The sequence below is a fragment of the Dipodomys ordii genome, unplaced genomic scaffold (assembly GCF_000151885.1).
Source record: "Dipodomys ordii isolate 6190 unplaced genomic scaffold, Dord_2.0 Scaffold99, whole genome shotgun sequence".
Classification (NCBI taxonomy): Eukaryota; Metazoa; Chordata; class Mammalia; order Rodentia; family Heteromyidae; genus Dipodomys; species Dipodomys ordii.
In genome coordinates this window covers 6,285,009-6,303,471 of record NW_012267315.1, presented here as the reverse complement: position 1 = coordinate 6,303,471, position 18,463 = coordinate 6,285,009, and the positions used below count along the sequence as shown (strand labels likewise).

General features: G+C 39.7%; 1 protein-coding gene across 1 annotated transcript; it reads right to left on the bottom strand.

Annotated features, from left to right (window-relative positions):
• Positions 1-423: 423 nt before the first annotated feature.
• Crnkl1 (crooked neck pre-mRNA splicing factor 1) lies at positions 424-18,047 on the bottom strand. The gene is made up of 14 exons (XM_013027078.1): positions 17,898-18,047; positions 15,465-15,617; positions 13,094-13,185; positions 11,959-12,117; positions 11,369-11,535; positions 9,237-9,415; positions 8,019-8,189; positions 6,509-6,700; positions 5,610-5,669; positions 4,862-4,942; positions 3,595-3,834; positions 2,567-2,668; positions 1,899-2,147; positions 424-646 (listed from the first exon to the last, which is right to left on the bottom strand). Exons 1-14 carry the CDS (start codon positions 17,946-17,948, stop codon positions 479-481), a joined length of 2,064 nt encoding a protein of 687 aa, XP_012882532.1. The 5' UTR covers positions 17,949-18,047; the 3' UTR covers positions 424-478.
• Positions 18,048-18,463: the final 416 nt, after the last annotated feature.

Sequence of the window (18,463 nt, the reverse complement as noted above, 5' to 3'; positions counted from 1 at the left end):
CCATTGAGGAAACTGAAAATCACTTAAGGAAAGTGCTGAGAATTGAACTTAACAGCAAAAATTTAGAGGTTTCAGATGGATGCATACATCTTCATGAAGAAAACAAGCATCAGAAAACTATACCTGAAAAATAATGGTATGACTGAACATGAAAACTTTTAAAAAAGACAAACACTCAAAATATGTCTGCCCAAAATAGATGCTAAGCATTACCTTAACTACATTTCCTAATACAATATATATGGCAAACATTAGAAAAGTTTGGACATAATTGAATAAAGAAAAATCAGTTAAAAATGATTTTACTTGCAACTCCCCACCCCTCACTAACACAAAACATTTTTATAATAATTAAAAAATATATCTGTCAAAGATTTGAAACCCTTTCTAGTGAAATATATAAAAAGTTCCAGGAGTCAAGAGTCCCAAACTAAGTTTATAAAAAAAACATTAAATGCTTCTTAATATGAATGAGTGTTCAAGATTCACTTTCATCAATGTCTTTATCAGGGTCTTGCTCAGCAGCCTCTTTTTCCTGTTGTTGTTTCTTCCAAAGTTTGGCCATAGCCAGAAGCTTGAGGTTAGGTTGGTTGGCAGCATCTTCTGGAAAGATGTAGTCATAGTATTCTTCCCAGCCTGCATCAGACTGAAGAAATGAAAGGCAAGTGAATGCATGGCTGAAACATGAAGGTTTCACATAAAGTGGAGAGTTTTTAACTGGGAAACAAAGTTCAGTGTTAACTGATGTTAATTGTACAAAATTAAAGGCCAATCTAAGAATTAAAGTGCCATTAATTTAGTAGCAGTCATAAATGTACGCATTACATTATTCATACTTGCCTGTAAGTTTCAGATCACTGATTTTAATTATAAATACTGCCCTAAATGGGTGGGGAACCTTTTTTAGCCAAAGTTCATTTGGGAATTTACATTTGTAGGGCCATACAATATTATCAATACAGACAGACACAGGCAGACGAAGACAAGAATACATGTCTGTCCTGTCGTGTACCAAATGATTTCCAGGGCCATATGGTTAGATGTTTTCCATCCTTGCCAGCTTCCACTCTCCCTTGATTTATAAAAAGGCCCCACTATCCGGGCATTGGTGGCTCATGCCTGTAATCCTAGCTAATCAGGAGGCTAAGATCTGAGGATCATGGTTCAAAGCCAGCTTGGGCAGCAAAGTTCAACTAACCGCCAGAACACTGGAAGTAGTGCTGTGGCTCAAGTGATAGAGCATTCGCCTTGAGCTGAAGAGCTCAGGGACAGCACCCAGGCCCAGAGTTTAAGCCCCAGGACAAAAACAAAACACACCACCACACTAAAAAGTTATCTTCCTCTAATGTAAGTCCCTCAAGTTCTAGAAAAGCTAGCATTTTGATCCTGTCTTTTTATGCATAAGAGCCTGAAATTTCAGATCTCCCCACGTTCCTTCCACTAATCATACAAATCTTTAGGATTGGCTTAATGTTTCATTTCTCTCCACAATGACTTCCTGCTTATGTTCTCGATAATTACCTTTCCCAACTAGCCAGATGGCAATTGACTTATTCCAGAATTCCATTTTAGGAAGTACATATACTATTTTAAAATACAAAGTTAAAGTCAGGTGGCTCAGAACTGTAATCCCAGCTACTCAGGCGTCTGAGATCTGAGGATTGCAGTTTGAAGCAGAAAAGTCCTCATGAGGCTCCTCTCCAATTAACAACTCAAAAATCAGAAGTGATGCTGTGGCACATGGTAGAGAGCTAGCTTTGAGCATGAAGAGACTCAGGGATAGTGCTCAGGCCAAGTTCAAGACCCACACCAAAAAAAGAAAAAAAAGCCCCACAAAGTTCAGTCCAATGCATTTCTAATTTCATCAATGGTGAACAGTGCCAAGGAACAGCTCTTACCCCATCATCAGTCTGGACCTTTCTTCTCTTCTTGACTTTCTCTGGCATGAGTTTGTCTACTCTCTCCTTATCTGATACTGTTCCAAATTCATCTTCAAAGCTTCTCCAAGATTCTAGCAACATAAGTCTCTCTTCCTTTTCTTCACAATTCCGCATGGTTTTGTTAGCCTCTTCATAAATCTGTCTGCATTTAGCCACACTTCCTTCTTTTCCTGACGACAGCTCAAACTGAGCAAAACTGATCCATACCTTCAAAAAAAGTTAGAGCCAAATTAACCATGTCACCCATAAGACCAGAATGCAGTACAATTCATAAATTTCTAGCCCATGACATTTATATATGTGTCCATCAGTGGCATTCCAAAGAACATGAACATAGACTGGGTGCTTCCTCATAAGTAATGAAGCAGTATATTTCTATAGTTAATTAGGTGTCTGATATAGTCAAACTATATTTCAATTCTGTGACACTCAAGATATTTATATACAATATAAACTGACTATATATAAGCTTAATGTTCTAAAATCTTGATACTTAAGAAAAATAAGCTCTCTCCAAAATCAAGAAAATATTTAAAATAAATTTTCTTTAAGAATCACTTAAATACAGTATAACTTTTAGGACTGCTAGTTCCTGCAAAATCAAAGATTTACAAGGCACAGGATACCTTGACATGTTGTGTTCTCTGGAGCAATTGTCGGTAAAGATTTCGTGTTCTTTCAGTTTCTTCCTGCTCAATTTCAAAGTCAATGTATGATTTCCAAAGCACCTAAGAAACAGCATAATTAGTCAATCCTGACACTGAGTTAAATGGCACTGAGTAGAAGCATGTTATCACTGTAACCTACATCTAGGAACATGGACTTTCATGCCACAATTAATAGACTGCATGTGGGTAAAATAAGCTTGTCAAAACTTAGCTAGACTTCTACAAGATATAGAAAAAAAAAAAAGACCTTAGATTCAGTTTTAAGCTCACTTCTAGGTACTTTCATGATCCTTCCACATACAATAACTTCTGGAAGAAAATATACCAAGTCAGCCACTACATATGTTTGTACCTCCACTGCAAATTCCTTGTTACTTGAGTTCAAATTTAAAATGTTTAGTTATAGCCTGTCAGGGCACAAAGATAACTGGCCTGGACACCTAGGAACTAGCAGTTCAGGGCAAAGGCTGAGATCAACAGAACCAGGTGATACAGAAAGCCCCACCCTAGTAAGGTCAGCGAGGCTTGAAGCTTAACATACAGGGTCCTGTTAACTTGGCTCTTGTTAGACTCAAACTGGTCCTAGCTGGCTGTAGTGTGGTGCCATCTTGTGGCAAAACTATTCTAGAATGTAGGGTGTGCATTCACTACTCTCATCCCTTTATACTGCTAAATGCAGTTCCTGGCAGTTTCTTTGCCAGGCTTTTCCCACATTCCCTTTAGCCTTCCTTGTTTAAGGAAGAGAACTAATCATCCACTCCATTTTATCTAAATTCATCTGTGTTTAACTGCTCTGGTCTACATGTAGGGGGCTGATTTTAAAGCTGACTCATCAGCACTTCTTCCTGCCTTGCAAATAGAAAAAAATGTTAATCTGAGACTAGGTAATTTGGGTCATCTCTGTACTCTGAAACACCAAACAAATTTAAACAGGTATAGTATACTAAAGAACTGTGTAGAAACTACATTGAAATTGAGATCCTCACCTCTGGCATGTCTAAGCGTGGCTGGCTGATGGCTAATTCATAGATTGCCCGGGCTCTCTCAATATCACCAAGGATTGTCTCTAATTCTGCAAATTTAATCCATGAGGTACAATTTTCAGGTCCAAATTCCAAGAACTTTTCATAAAGCTTCCGACATCTGTCAAATTCTCGAAGCTGTAGTTCCAATTCTATGTAGCCTTTAAATAACTTGTTCTTTGGACATTTGCCTATAGAAGTTCCCTGGAAAATTAAAACGACCAGACCATTGTGATACCTTAGTGGGTTCAACTTGTGCAATCATCCTTAACCTGTCCTAGAAGCTGTCTTCTGCTGAGGAAAAACCTTGTGGAATCAACACAAGAGGCCATTCTGTTGCTCTATGGTGACATTCCTTTGGCTGACAAGATGGCCTGTGGTCACTGGTATCTAGTTAGCAAAGGGTAGTATTCTAGAATTATACAGAAAACTACTTGCGGTTTTAAATTTAGCTCAGAATTCCTTAGGGGATATAGATACATAAAACCTTCTTTAAATGTAAAAGCATCAAAGAATAAAACCTGACTTGCTGCCCACAGAAATAAAAGAGCATATCTGAAGGAAAATTGTATTTAAACAGTATTTGATACTATTAAGAAACCTTAAGGACACAGTAAGAGGAAGCTCCATAGAAACAAATCACTAGTTCTAGTAATGAGTAGTTCTACATCTTTCCATTGTTAAGCCCAGTGTTTTTTCAAGGGATGTGTGTTTTCTGACTAGGCTATAAAGAAATATATGCCTATTGCTTTATTTTCTGTGAGATTGGGTTTTTCCATGTAGCCTAGGCTGTGCTCTTCCCTGAGCCTTTCGAATGTTAGTATCATGAACATACCTCACAATGCCCTTGTGCTGTTTTATTTACTTATTTTGAGATGATAAACATGATGTGGAATATCCATAAAATGGAACACTTTTATAGTATAAATAGCTGCTTTTTTTTTGGTCAGTCATGGGGCCTGAACTCTGGGCATGGGCATGTCCCTCAGCTCTTCAGTTCAAGGCTAGAGCTCTACCACTTGAGCCACAGCGCCACTTCCAGCTTTTTCTGCTAATGTGGTGCTGAGGAATCGAACCCAGGGCCTCATGTATGCAAGGCAAGCACTCTACCACTGAGCCACCTTCCCAGCCCCTATCTGCTGATTTTTAAACATAGGAACTGTATGACCTTTAGGCATGAAAACTTTAATTTCCTTTTATAAAACATAAGCATATATATTTTTTTACTTACCAAAGCTCTTCTGGCAAATGGTAAATTTTTCTGTCTTATTTCAAATTGTGCATAATATAACCACATTTTGGCAAATGTGAACTAGAAAACAAAAGCATGGAAATATCTAGTTTAAAAGATTCATTTCAATTATATTTAATCCAAGGTCACTGGCAATTTAAATTCCTTAAAAATTCAAAATGAGATGACTATTTCCCAATAGTTAAAGATATGCCATGTACTTCATGATACTATATGCTCTACTTAGGAACAGGCTTCATTTTGTGAGCTCCTTGTCAGGCAGAGTATTCCTTCTTTTCTAGGAAGGTAAGTCAGTCAACACTTCCAGAGCAGGAAACATTTTTTTCTTATGCTTGGAAACCTGGCAGAGGTAAGGTATCTCCCAACTCCAGGTAGGGCAGTATTAATCCATACATGTGTGCGCTTAGTTGTCAGCATAGTGGTTTCTGTGTCCCACACATGCTGTGTGGTCTCTTTCTCTTTCTACTCATACTTTTCAAGTTACCCAGCTTCTTGTGAGTTTCTACATTATCTTTATTATATTCTATATTATTCATTTGTCACTCAACACAAATTATCCTCTGAAATAAACCCAACTAGTCTGTTTACAGAGGCAAGGAGATTTCATTTGTTTTCCATGTGCCTAGTACATACTGGGAAATATTCAGTAAGTTTTATTTCATCCCATTATTTCACAAGCAACAGGATTTTGACCCAGTTGAGACTAAACACTTTTGAGCAAGCATACCTTTTTATGAGGAATTAATTCCAAAGAGGCTTGATATACCTGTCTTGTCCTCTCAGGATCCTATAGTAAGAAAGTGTGACAAAACACTGAGGTCTGTTACTAAAATTAATTTTACTACTTTCTAGTTTTATGAATACTAGTAAAAATGTACATCCCCAACATGGAATAAGTTTTTCTCAAGTTGTTACTTTCAAATGCAGATTCTGTTTATTATCAGAAAGTATAAACTACCTTTAGCCATCAAACTTTAAGAATCACCAACAACATGGCCATCAAATTCTGAGCGCTTCTTTGTAGAAGGCCTTTTGCCTGACAGCATAAAGAAACAAAAGATTTTTTATAGTCTCAGAACAATAAAGGGTTAATCTTTACCTATTTGCACATAACCAATTTCTGAAAATGTGACTGGTATTTACTAAAAGCAAAAATGTACAACCTAACCGATTCCTATTAATGAGAAAGCAGATAAATTAGGAAATGATAACATTTAAATCATGGGCTATGTCACTGTCTTTCAAGTTCCAAATGAAATGGTGTTGCGCCTGAAGGTTTCAAACACAAAGATCTCACATGCATCTCTAACAGGCACACTGACAATTTAAAGTACCTATAGAGAGTATCTTCTCACATGCATCTCTAACAGGTACACTGACAATTTAAAGTACCTATAGAGAGTATCTGAGAGTATCTATATGACTGAATCGAGACCTATAAGAAACTAAAACCAAATGTCTTTTTTTAAAGGACAGCTGCTATCCATAACAGAGAAGTTGTGAGTAGAGGGGAAAAGAAATCATTAAGAGTCAGCACGCTGTTCAGCAACTTTACAATAAAATTTAAAAAATCAAAACATCAAAAAAAAAAAACCAGAGTCAGCACATATTTATTACTTTTTTTACCTTTGCCTCTAACTCTTCGTAGAGTGCATAGTTGATCCAAAGATATATGTAGCGCTTCCAGTGCCTCTTCTCCTGAATGGGGGGGACGTTGGCAATGGCTCGCTCATAAACCTCTCGCACCGTTTCAGCTTCTGCATCACTTTCCACCAAGCGCAAGTAATCAAACCACGCATCATAATTATGTGGATTAGCCTAGAAAAACAAGTGAAAAAATCTACACTGGCAAGTTTATACGAGATGAAAGAAGGCAATAAAATACCTTTCTATATTTTAGGAATTTTTCCTTCTGCATTTTGTTACCTCATTTTAAAACATAATCCCTAAAAATTGCATAAAAGGAATGAGAAAAGAAATACAGAGGGCACGTTACTGACTAGTTGCTCCACAAGAAAGCTCCTTTCTCTACCAAGGTAACTACTCAATAATGAGGTTCCTATTCTAAGTGCACACGACTGTGCATCACTGTATTGATAATAAAACTACAATGGCATTATGCTTACAATCCCAAAGCCTGCCTTTTCTTTGTTTAGGCCAAGCCTGGAATTTGGGTTCTACTGCTTTAGCTCACTAGTGCTGAGATTATAAAGTTGTCAAGCTGGGAGCCGGTGGCTCATGCCTGTAATCCTAGCTACTCAGGAGGCTGAGAACTGAGGATCATAGTTCAAAGCCAGCCCAGACAAGAAAGTCGTGAGACGCTTAGCTCTAATAAACCACTCAGAAAACCAGAAGTGGCGCTGTGGCTCAAGTGGTAGAGCGCTCACCTTGAGCTGAAGAGTTGAGGGACAATGCCCAAGCACAGAGTTCAAGCCCCACAACTAACAAAAGTTGTATGACTACACCTGGCAAAACCTAATTCATTCAAAGCCTGGGATGGTTTTGAACCATGATCCTCAGATTTCAGCCTCCTAAGTAGCTAGGATTATAGGCGTGAGCCACTGAAGCCCAGCCCTTACTTTCATGTTTCAAAAATAGGGTCTTGCAAGCTTTGCCTGGGCTGGTCTTAAACTTGTGATACTTCTGCCTCCTTCTCCCATTTTTTAAAAATGTTTTGGAGACAAAAGTCTTGCTATTTATCCCAGGCTGGCTTCAAACTCTCATCTCCCTTTATCAGCCTTTCAAGTACTGCCATTTTAGGCATGAGCCACAACACCTGGATTTGTTGGGGACTCCCTATAGAGCCCATGCTGGCCTTTAACTTGCCATCTTCCTGCTTCTACCTATCCTAAATTCTGGGATTACAGAAATGATCCACCAAGCCTGGCTCTTGCTTAAATGCCATAGTACATGGTCAGCAGCTAGTAAAAGGACTTTCCACAATTGAGTTATAAAGCATAGTTTGTTTGCCTATTCTACCAGTCATTATTCCAACTAGTCTGAAACAGATGCCAACTCATCACAAACACATCCCAAGAATAATCACTGATGGTCTAATTTGCTGTTACTTATATTTCTGTAGCTAGTATAAATTAGCGTATCTCAGTTATCTGCAGTTAACCTACAATAGACTCACCTTCACTTCCTCTTCATATTGGAATCTCCGTTTGCTCACGATGATATCTTCAATACCCCGCCTGTCACCAAACTTCTTCTCAAAGATAGTATAGTTTTTGAAGAGATCTTGGGCCTCATGCTTTGGAATTCTATCTAAGGCATACTTGTAGATGACTCGTACCCTTTCAAACTAAACAAAGATGATTATCTTCAACACCATTTTTCCACTCTAGTCAGAGCTTAGAGAGTAACTGACATAAATTACGTGCAAATTACAGTTTGAGACCTCAAAATATCCAGAATAAGATTTCTCTTTTATTGAAGATATTTCTGTCAGAAAGAACTGATACGCTTCCTTGACCTCTACATTTAACACTGTTTGCCTAACATTTCTAGGACCAAAATTGAGCTTATGTTTTTTTTCACCATCCAACCTGAAACATTCTCATTTCTCAGCATGCAATACATTCAGTCATTTATTGGCTCTCACTGAAAGACCAAGAGTCACCTTGGATCTTTTCTCATTTCCCACATTTACTACTCCATCAAGCCCTGCCACTCTACCTCTTCAGCACAGACCTTTTATTCTCTTCCTCCCCCTGCAGACACATCTCCATTCCTAACTAGATTATTTCAAGACTCAACCCACTGACCTCTCTAGTTCCATTTTTGCCACCCTCTTCCTGATTTATTCTCCATAAACTGGCCAGAAGATCTCTTTAAATATAAATCATATTCAGTTTCTCTCCCACTAAAAAATCCTCAGTGCATCCTTTTTACAGCATAATCTGAACCCCCATCATGTAATTATCTGTTAAGACTTTGGCTTATCTCTTTCAAGTCTATACAGTTTTATGCCTTATGGACTTCTTTGGGGATAGTCTGTTTTTATTCTAAATGATGTTTTCTGTTCTAAGGGCTTTTTAGTTTGTTTCCCAGATTTATTTCCTACAAAAGTCTTTAGTGAGGATGCCAAATGACTCTTATTTACAGATGTTCAGATTTAAAGGCTTAATTTTTTTCAAACAAAACACAACGAATATATAATTTATAATCATTCAGCTCCCAATCTGTACAGCCACCACATACATATGCTATTCTCTGTATGACACTGCTTTTGTATTTTGAAAACATTTTCCTTAAGCATAAGAAAAAAAGGAAACAAATTATCTTGTGTATAGATGTGATTTTTGCTAAATTGTTTAGTAATATAATCAAGTCCATGAAATATACTTACTTCTTTCTGGTTTTCCTCAAATTTGGCAAAGGCCACATAAAGGTGTTCATCCATATGTTCATCTCCAAAGAACTCAACAGCTCTCTCATACACTTTCCTTGCATGGGCAAAATAAGCATGTTTTTCTTCAAAGCGGGCATACTTGATCCAGTTCTTCACATCCGGGTGCACAAGAACAAGTGCAGGAGAATTAAGGGAATACCAGGAAGGACAACACAACTTTGAAAAAATAAATAAGGGCTGGGCACTGTCAATTCACACCTACTTAACTACTCAAGAAGCTGAGATTTAAGAACTGAAGTTTAAAGGCAGTCTAGGCAGATAAATCTTTAAGAAACACTTGCCTCCAATTAACTAGCAAAAAGCTGGAAGTAGAAGTGTGGCTCAAGTACCAGCCATGAGCAGAAAAAGCTAAGCAAGAGCTCAAGTCTGTGACTCTAAGTCCAAGTACCAGCATCAATGGAAGAACAAACTGAGTAGTAGGGCTTTTGCTTAGAATATCAATAGTATGGGCTCAATCCCCAGCTTGAAAAAGCCAGGCATGATGGCTTAGACACATGAAATACTACTTAAAGACTGAGACTGGGAGGACTGCATTTCAAGACCAATCTGAGTAAAAACTTTACAAGACTGCATCTCAACCAATAAAAATCAGAGTGGTGGCTTTCACTGGTCATCCCAGCTACTTAGTAAGAATAAATGGGAGAATTATGGTTCAGACTAGTCTAGTAATAAATGCAAGACTATCTGAAAAATGAAAGCAAAAAGTACTGGAGGCATGACTCAAATAGTAAAGTGATTTCCTGGTAAGTGCAAGGTCCAAGTTCAAATCCCAGTACCTCTCTACCAACCAGGGGGAAAAAAAACAAAAACAAAAAAAATGAATAGTCAACAAACTACACCAAGCCACCTCAAAACCTGACCATTGAGTAAAGGTGATAAAAGACATACATAGGTGTATCACTACTAATCTGTGATCTCCATGAGGGGTGGGGTAATCTGGTTTACCTCAATCTGCCTCCTTGCTTATTCAATGTAGTACAAGTATAATGAAGTAAGAAAATTCAAATTGATTACCAGTCATATAACCTAAGACATATCTTTTTTTTGGGGGGGGGGTCCGGTCATGGGGCCTGAACTCTGGGCCTGGGTGCTATCTCTCAGCTCTTCAGCTCAAGGCCAGCACTCCATCACTTGAGCCACAGCACCACTTCCGGCTTTTTTCCTTTTGCTTATGTGGTGCTGAGGAATAGAACCCAGAGCCTCAGGGATGCAAGGCAAGCGCTCTACCACTGAGCCACCTTCCCAGCCCCTAAGACATATCTTTTAACTTGTCTGTTTTCTTCACATGCAAATAAGGAAACCTAATACCAACCTCCCTCTATTAATCCTTTTACTTTCTGTCCCAAAGGACATGATCACTAAATGGTGCCATTATATACGATACCATTATATATTTGTACTAATGATTAAGGATGGAAAAGATGCCACAAAAAAATTGGTAACATGAGCCAAAAGAGACTTTCTTTCATTTTGATAAATATTTTATATGACCAGAAACACAGAGGCATTATACCTTTGTGTTTTCCCCTAACAGTATCCTCCTTTGGCTCACTCTGTGTGAATGCCTATCATATCCCAGTGTATTTTGGATCTAGCTTCTACATATGACAGAAAACATGCACCATGTATCTGAGCTTGGCTTAACTCACTTAACATGATTTGTTCTAGGTCCATCCATTTCCCTGTAAATGACATATTATTATTCTTTCTAATGGCCATGTAAAATTCTATCGGGTATAGGTACTACATTTTTTGGATCCACTCATCTATTGTAGGGCATCTGGACTGTTCCCATAGCTGGGCTATTGTAAATAGTGCAGCAATGAACATGGCTTGTGATGCTCTGGGTAGATGCCTAGGAGTGGTATGGCTAGGCTCTAGGGAGGATCTATGTTTAGTTTTTTGAGGAACTTTCAGACTGCTATGCAAACTGGTTGTATGTTCCTACAAAATAAATGTGTGATGAAACCTGTATACATTAACAACCATGTGTCCTGACCCAACATCATCTCTAAGAGAGGAAGAGGAGCCAGGACAACAGAACCGTCCAAGTTTTGTCCAAAGGATATATCGTTCATAAATGGTACGTGCCCGCTCCACCTCTTTGTATCTCAGCTCAAAGTTAATGTAGGAGTGCCAGGCTTGCTCCTCAGGCTGCCATTCCATCCAGCGCTCAAACACCTGCCGGGCACCAGCAATGTTCCCCAACATCTCCTCCATATATGTGTACTTGTACCTTGAACAAAATCAATACCTGCTGTGGTCATAATGATTTAGGGAATACATGATCTGTAGCAATTTACACTGCTTCCTTTGTTACATGAAATTTTAAATTTTACCTTTCCTAAAGGTTAAATCAAACATATTTTCTATTAAAATAAAAATCTGAGGAAATAGTGAAACATGGGGAAGCACATACTTTCTTAAAATCGTCTACTTCAAGAAGAAGATTCTAAGATTGTAACTACAATGTTAATTTGATCACATGATTAATAAACATTAAGATTATGACATAGAAATTAAAAAGCACTTATAGCATATTTAAAGTATTTCAAGATAGAATAATTAAAGATGCAAAGTTAAATATAAAATATAAAAAAGTTGCCAACTCTGTAAAAAAAATAAACATACAAACTGCTTGGTTAGATCAAAAATTTACCAGAACTGATTGACTCGTGGCAGTGTTGTTATGGCACGGTCCCAGATATTTCGGGCATGATTGACCTGGCGATTCTTCATTTCCATTTCTGCATATTTCAGCCAGAGTGTAATATTTCGATAGTCTACATCTAAAGCACGCTCGTATATGGATCGGGCCCTTAGGAAGCAAGATTTGGAAAGTATCAAAAGCAGTATATACAGCATCTGAAGCACCATATTTCAGACTACCTTCAATACGCTATATTATTTGAATGCACACCACAAACCAAATTCTTGGCATAAAGATAAAAAAAGGGTTGGGAATGTGGCTTAGTGGTACAGTGCTTGCCTTGCATGCATGGAGCCCTGGGTTCAATTCCTCAATACCACATAAACAGAAAAAGCTGGAATGGTGCTGTGGCTCCAGTAGTAGAGTGCTAGCCTTGAGAGACAGCACTCAGTTCAAGCTCTAAGACTGGCCAAAAAAATAAATAAATAAAAAGATGAAAAGGCACAACATTCTCAAGTTATAGTACAAAGTCTGAAGGGTAGATGAGCATATAATAATAATGCAATGTAATGAACATTATACTGGATCTACACAGGAAGCAGAGAAAGTACATGACTGGTGGAACAGCCTAGGTAGCAGGTAACTTCAGAATTAATAATTTAAAAGAAAGTTCTAGTTTACCAAGAGGTCTACATTGGTGGGGAGGCATGTCCATCTTCAGGAAGAGGGAATAGAAATGATGTGTTCAGGAATTGCCAAGTAAACAGGCAAGAGGGCAGGGGTGTAAGGGAGAACATAGAAAGACTAGGTAACAGAGGCACAGGTTCCAGTTTTTATCTTGTTGGTCACTGGTTTTCAGCTGGACATTTTATATTAAAATCTCACCATATAGAAAGCAGATGGAAATGTGCTTCTCTAGCTACAATCATGTACTAGTGATTCAGAACCACCAGTATAAGTTCTTCCTGCCTTGCTCTCAAGACTGTCTTTCCACAGTGTCTCTCAAAAAAACGTTAGGGCTTCCCAGGGAGCAGAGCTCAAAATGACTACCAGAAGCACAACTTTTTACTTGTGCTTAAATTTTTCCTCATCTGTTACCTTACAAAACCTTTATATTTAAAAATTATATTATTAGCAATTTCACCTTTGAATTTCCTTTAGACTTTCTTCCCATTGTGCGTATTTTATCCAGTTACTAATCACAGTCCTGTTTTTCCTTATGTTATCTTCAAATGTCTGAAAAAGAGGCAAAAAAGGTTATGTTAAGAGGAAAATATTAAAATTACCTTCACTTTTTGTCTATTGTCAGTCTAATAATAAAAGACGCTAGAAATACATGGAACATTCCTCAACATAATAAAGGCTTTCAATAACAAACCACTAAAACCATTTCCTCTAAAATTGGAAACAAGGATGTCCACTTTTTCCACTCCTCTTCAAAATATTACTGGAGGGGCTAGGAATGTGGCTTAGTGGTAGAGTGCTTGCCTAACATGCATGAAGCCCTGGATTCAATTCCTCAGTACCACACAAACAGAAAAAGCTGAAAGTGGCACTGTGGCTCAAGTGGTAGAGTGCTAGCCTTGAGCAAAAGAAGCTCAGTGACAGTATTCAGGTCCTGAGTTGAAGCCCAGGACTGGCCAAAAAAAAAAAAAGAAAAAAAATTTACTGGAATTGCTGGCAAAAGCAGTAAGGCAAGAGAAAGACATAAAGTAAATCCAAATAGCAATCCTACTCTTGGGAATTTATCCAAAAGATTACAAGCTAGATATACTAAAGCCACCAGTTCAACCATGTTCACTGAAGCACTATTCATCATGGGCAAGATACGGAATCAGTCCATATACCCTTCAGAGGATGAATGGATTCAGAAAATGCAGTATATATACACAATGGTAGTTTAATCATCCATTAGAATGATATTGCAAGTTGGGAGCTGGTGGCTCACACCTCTAATCCTAGCTACACAGGAGTCTGAGATCTGAGGATCACGGTTCGAAGCCAGCCCAGGAAGGAAAGTCTGTGAGACTCTTATCTCCAATAAACAACCAGAAAACTGGAAGTGGTGCTGTGGGTTGAGCTGAAGAGCTCAGGGACAGCGTCCAGGCCCAAAGTTCAAGCCCCACGACTGACCAAAAAGAATGAATGAACAAAAGAAAAGGAAGGAAGGAAGGATGGAAGGAAGGAAGGAACAAACAAACAAAGAAACTGCATCATTTGCAAAGAAATGAAAAGGACCTGGAAAAAATTATGTTGTGAAGTCAGTCCCAGAGAGACAAGGGTTACATGTTTTCTCTCGTATGTGGAAGCTAGAATTAGTTTATAAATATATAAGTAAATACTTTGGGTTGTATACAAGTGTATACAAATTTATGAACTGAAATACTAGTAGTTTTAGGGGAGAACTCAATGTAATCCCTTAGAAAGTCGAAATCACAGTTCAACTAAATAAAATCCTAGAAAGAGATCCTTGAAAGAGGCAGAGAGTGGGGTAGACAAATGAAGAGAAAAAGTAGGGGAGAATGCAGTCAGAAATTCAATGCATATCAAACACAATTAAGAAAAAAACTAAGAGGTGGGCTGGGAGGGATGGGTGAGAATGCTGGCGTGGCACTCATCAAGAGGCACTGTATTCATAAACTGCTTTGTTGAATGGCAACTCCTTTGCACAACTACTGAAAGATAATAAACACTAAAAACAAGTATTAAGAAGATTATTTTGTTCTTGTTTAAGAGAAATTACATCCTGGAGTCCTTGAGGAATAAGAAACTCACTATTGAAAGTTACATATGCAGTTGTTACATGCAAGCAAAATGAAGACTTGTTGGCAGAAGTTTTCATATTTTCTCCTGCTGCCCTTGACAACTGATACTTTAATAGACGCTATTCCTGTTCCCCAAAGAAAACATTTTTGAATGTTACTTTTAAGTCCTCTCAGTAATTCACAGAATGTAACACTACATAGGGAGGAAGACTGAACAAATGCAATCATGTTACTCAGTATACACTATATGGAAAAAGATGGGAGAACTGGGGGAAAGTAAAGGATGGGGTGACACTGTCAAAAAAGGAAAGATTAATTACTTGACTTATGAAATGGTAACCCTTCTATACAATACCTTACTATCAATAAAATTATATTTTAAAAATAATAATCCCACATAGAGTGATGTCAAATCAGATCCCAAAGGCTCTCTTCATGATTTTCCTCTAAGCAGTAACTACTACAAATGATGGTGGTTCAGACAGAAGTGCACAATGGCGCCTCCCTGCTAGGTGTACCTCTCTTCAAGTGCCAGTGATTCCATCTGCTACTCTGTGACACATCACCAAAAATTATAGCTCTGGACCACTTGTAACATTTATATATTTTGGCAAAATACACTTTTCTGGTCACTAAATGTTGTATTATTCATGTAGCTGGAAACGTTAACCTCATTGTATCAAAAATGAGGAACTCTTCAAATACGGATGAATTCTTGGCAATAAACTGAAAGATATCACATGAACTGACCTTCCTTTTCCTTAGCTTGTAATCATTTAATTCTTCTTCATCTGTGATCTTCTGTTGAGGTGGAGGTGGGAGAAGCTCAAGCTCGCGTTCTTTAGCTTCTCTTAAGAGTTGTTCAGCAGTTATCTGTACTTCAGCCGGAGCTTTGTTTTTTACCTTTTAAGAAAGAAGACATTTCTTCATATAAGTGAATTAATTTGCACACAGAAAATACTTAAAACTACAATGAAGTCTGAATTATCTAGTCACCAAACTTTAGGTACTAGATGATCCTACTATTAGCTAGTTTTCTTTTTTTTTCCTTCCTTGAAGTGTCAATGGAAGGATGTTGCTAAACAACCCATTAAAAACAAAATTTTTGTCATGCACCAGTGGTTCATGCCTATAGTCCTGGCTACTCAAAAGACTGGCAGTTTGAAGCCAGCCCAGGCAAGAAAGTCCATTAGACTCTTCTCTCCAACTAATCACCAAAATGCTGGAAGTAGGGCTGTGGCGCAAGTGGTTGAGCACTAGCCTTGAGCACAAAACCTAAGGGACCAGTGCCCAGGGTCTGAGTACAAGCTCTACCACAAGGAAAAAAAAAGTCTTTTTAAATGGAAAACTGAACTTCTATATTTTTACTAAAAATGTTTTGTAAATGTAAATGAAAACTACTTGCATGTATTTATACTGAGTCACAGCTATGCCCTCAAGCTTAATGTAAAACATACTCTGATTAAAATTGGGAGTGAAAATCAATTTTAACAATCAAATAAACATTTCAAAGGGAAGGAAACAGGGGGAGGGGGAGCGAAAAGACAGACATTTCTATGTTTTGGTAGTGTGCTTCAGAGATTTAACCGCTGACTCCCCCCCCCCCTTTTTTTCTGGATGTGAACTTTCTAAGCATGATTAAAAGATCTCCTCCTATACCACATGTTGACATTTCTTCACGATACAAAAAAGAAAAAAGATTACATTTTCTATTTCATACACAGGATCTATTACCAACCCAGGGGCAAAACTCTCAAGAGAAAAAAAAAAAAGGGTGAGAAGGGCAGGCTTTTTTCATTTTAGATGAGGATAATAATAAACATGAGGCTGTTCAGGTAAAGTTCTCACCAGAGATTTTTGCTTTATCAAATATGTACTACTTCTTAGCATTATGACCTCTACCATAGATTAATACATATTTCAATAACCTTGGTGGATGATTTGATTTTTATGGCATTTAAAATTAATCTAAAGGTATTTTCATTACACTGTAATCTTCTTGGGGTCTTAAAGACTTGTGCTGTCCAACACTACCTGTAAGTCACAAGTTGGGATGACTCATGTTGCAATATATACAATGGTCTTTAAGACTTCCTCTCATTATGAGTAAACATTAAAATATTTTTGGATATGCTGGAATACAATTATAGCACTAAAGTTAACACCACTTTTTTGCTTTTTAAATGTGCTTAACAAGTAACGTTTAAATTAGATATGTCCTAGCATTCTATTTCTATGTGAGCCACTAGCATCCAACAGAAGTTGTTTTAAGTGTCTGACGGCTTTATTAGCATCCGTTCGTTTTACAAAGGGGATTTCACTGTGGTATTTTTACACTTGTAAACAATCCCGTTAACCTCACCTGTTGTCACTCTCCCGACTTAAACGATTTCAACGGGTTCGGTGCAAATAAACTACGTTGACCATATGCCTATGGACTTGCTCTTAAGAAACATTATTTAACGCCATGCATGGGGAACTGATCATGATAGTTCATATTTAATGGGGACTTAAGGGCCTTATAGCTCTTAAAAAAAAAAACCTAAGCAAGTAAATAAATAAATGGAGGAAGGGAGGAGAGGGAGGAGGGGGTGTGTGGGAGGGGTGGGGAAAGGATGAGCCGAGTGTGTGTGGGGGGACGTGGGGGGGGAGACAGGCAGGAAGAAGAGTTAAGATTAGACCAAGGCCTGCCACGTCGTCAGAAGCAAGACAACACAACTCTTGCTTCAATTGTGCCCCAGTGCCCCAAACACCTGTCGTCGACTTCCAATCTCTCTTAGCTGTTCAACCCTCAGTTCTCGGCTTTAGTCATTTCCACCGCCAAGTTCGCTAGAGGATTATCCGTCCCCCCAACCCCCGCCGTTGATTACGGTGGGCGCCACGGCTCGTGGCACAGATTACCGCGACTAAGAGGACCCGCGTCCAGGCCCGGCTGCCCACCGGGGCGCTGCGCAGCACGTCTTCGCCAGGCCGACACCACTCCTCCCGCGGCCGACGCACCGCGGAGGCGAGCCGCGCGCCCAGGGGCGCGGTGCCGCGGCCCTCTTCCCCTGTGCCTTCCCCTTCCCTCCCCCTCGCCCCGGCGCAGCAGCGAGCCGCTCCCGCAGACAACGACCCGGGCTGCGTGGGGCAGCCTCTCGCCCCAGGCCCCCTGCTCACCAGAAGGCGGATCGGGCCACCTACCTTGGCCACTTTAGGAATGCGCTGCTTCCCGGCCGCGGTGGAGGCCGCCATGTCTGCAGGAGGAGATCCCCGCACACACTCGGACCCCCCAAAAACACCCAGCCGGACAGCTCGCCGACTCGACGAAGCTTCCCCTCACAACAAACCGAGTCCCGGAACCGGAACTCTGAGGGCTGACCTTTGACCTCCACGCACGCACCGTGACGAAGGCGGCGCCGTTTCCGTAGTAACCGGCTGCGCGTCCTCCTCCCTGGGAGAGTGGGCGGAGCGCGGCGGCTCGGCGGAGCTGAGGGGTGAGTGGCGCTGGCCCGGCAGGGCTGCACAACCTGGGTCTGGGACCGCAGGGCGGCCTCCCAGGTCCCTCTCAGGGACCGGGGCGACCCTGAGGGAGGCTAGGAGGGTGGCCGAGCCGTGGCACCCTGGAGGGGAGCTAGAAGCAATCTGGGATCTATCTGCTGGCCGGGAAACTACCATTCCTGCGCGCCCCGGGCGAGCTGCCGGGCTCCGACTGTCGGGGGGGTCCCGAGGGTCGTGTCCCAGCCGTGGCGTGGGGCCTGCTACGAGGG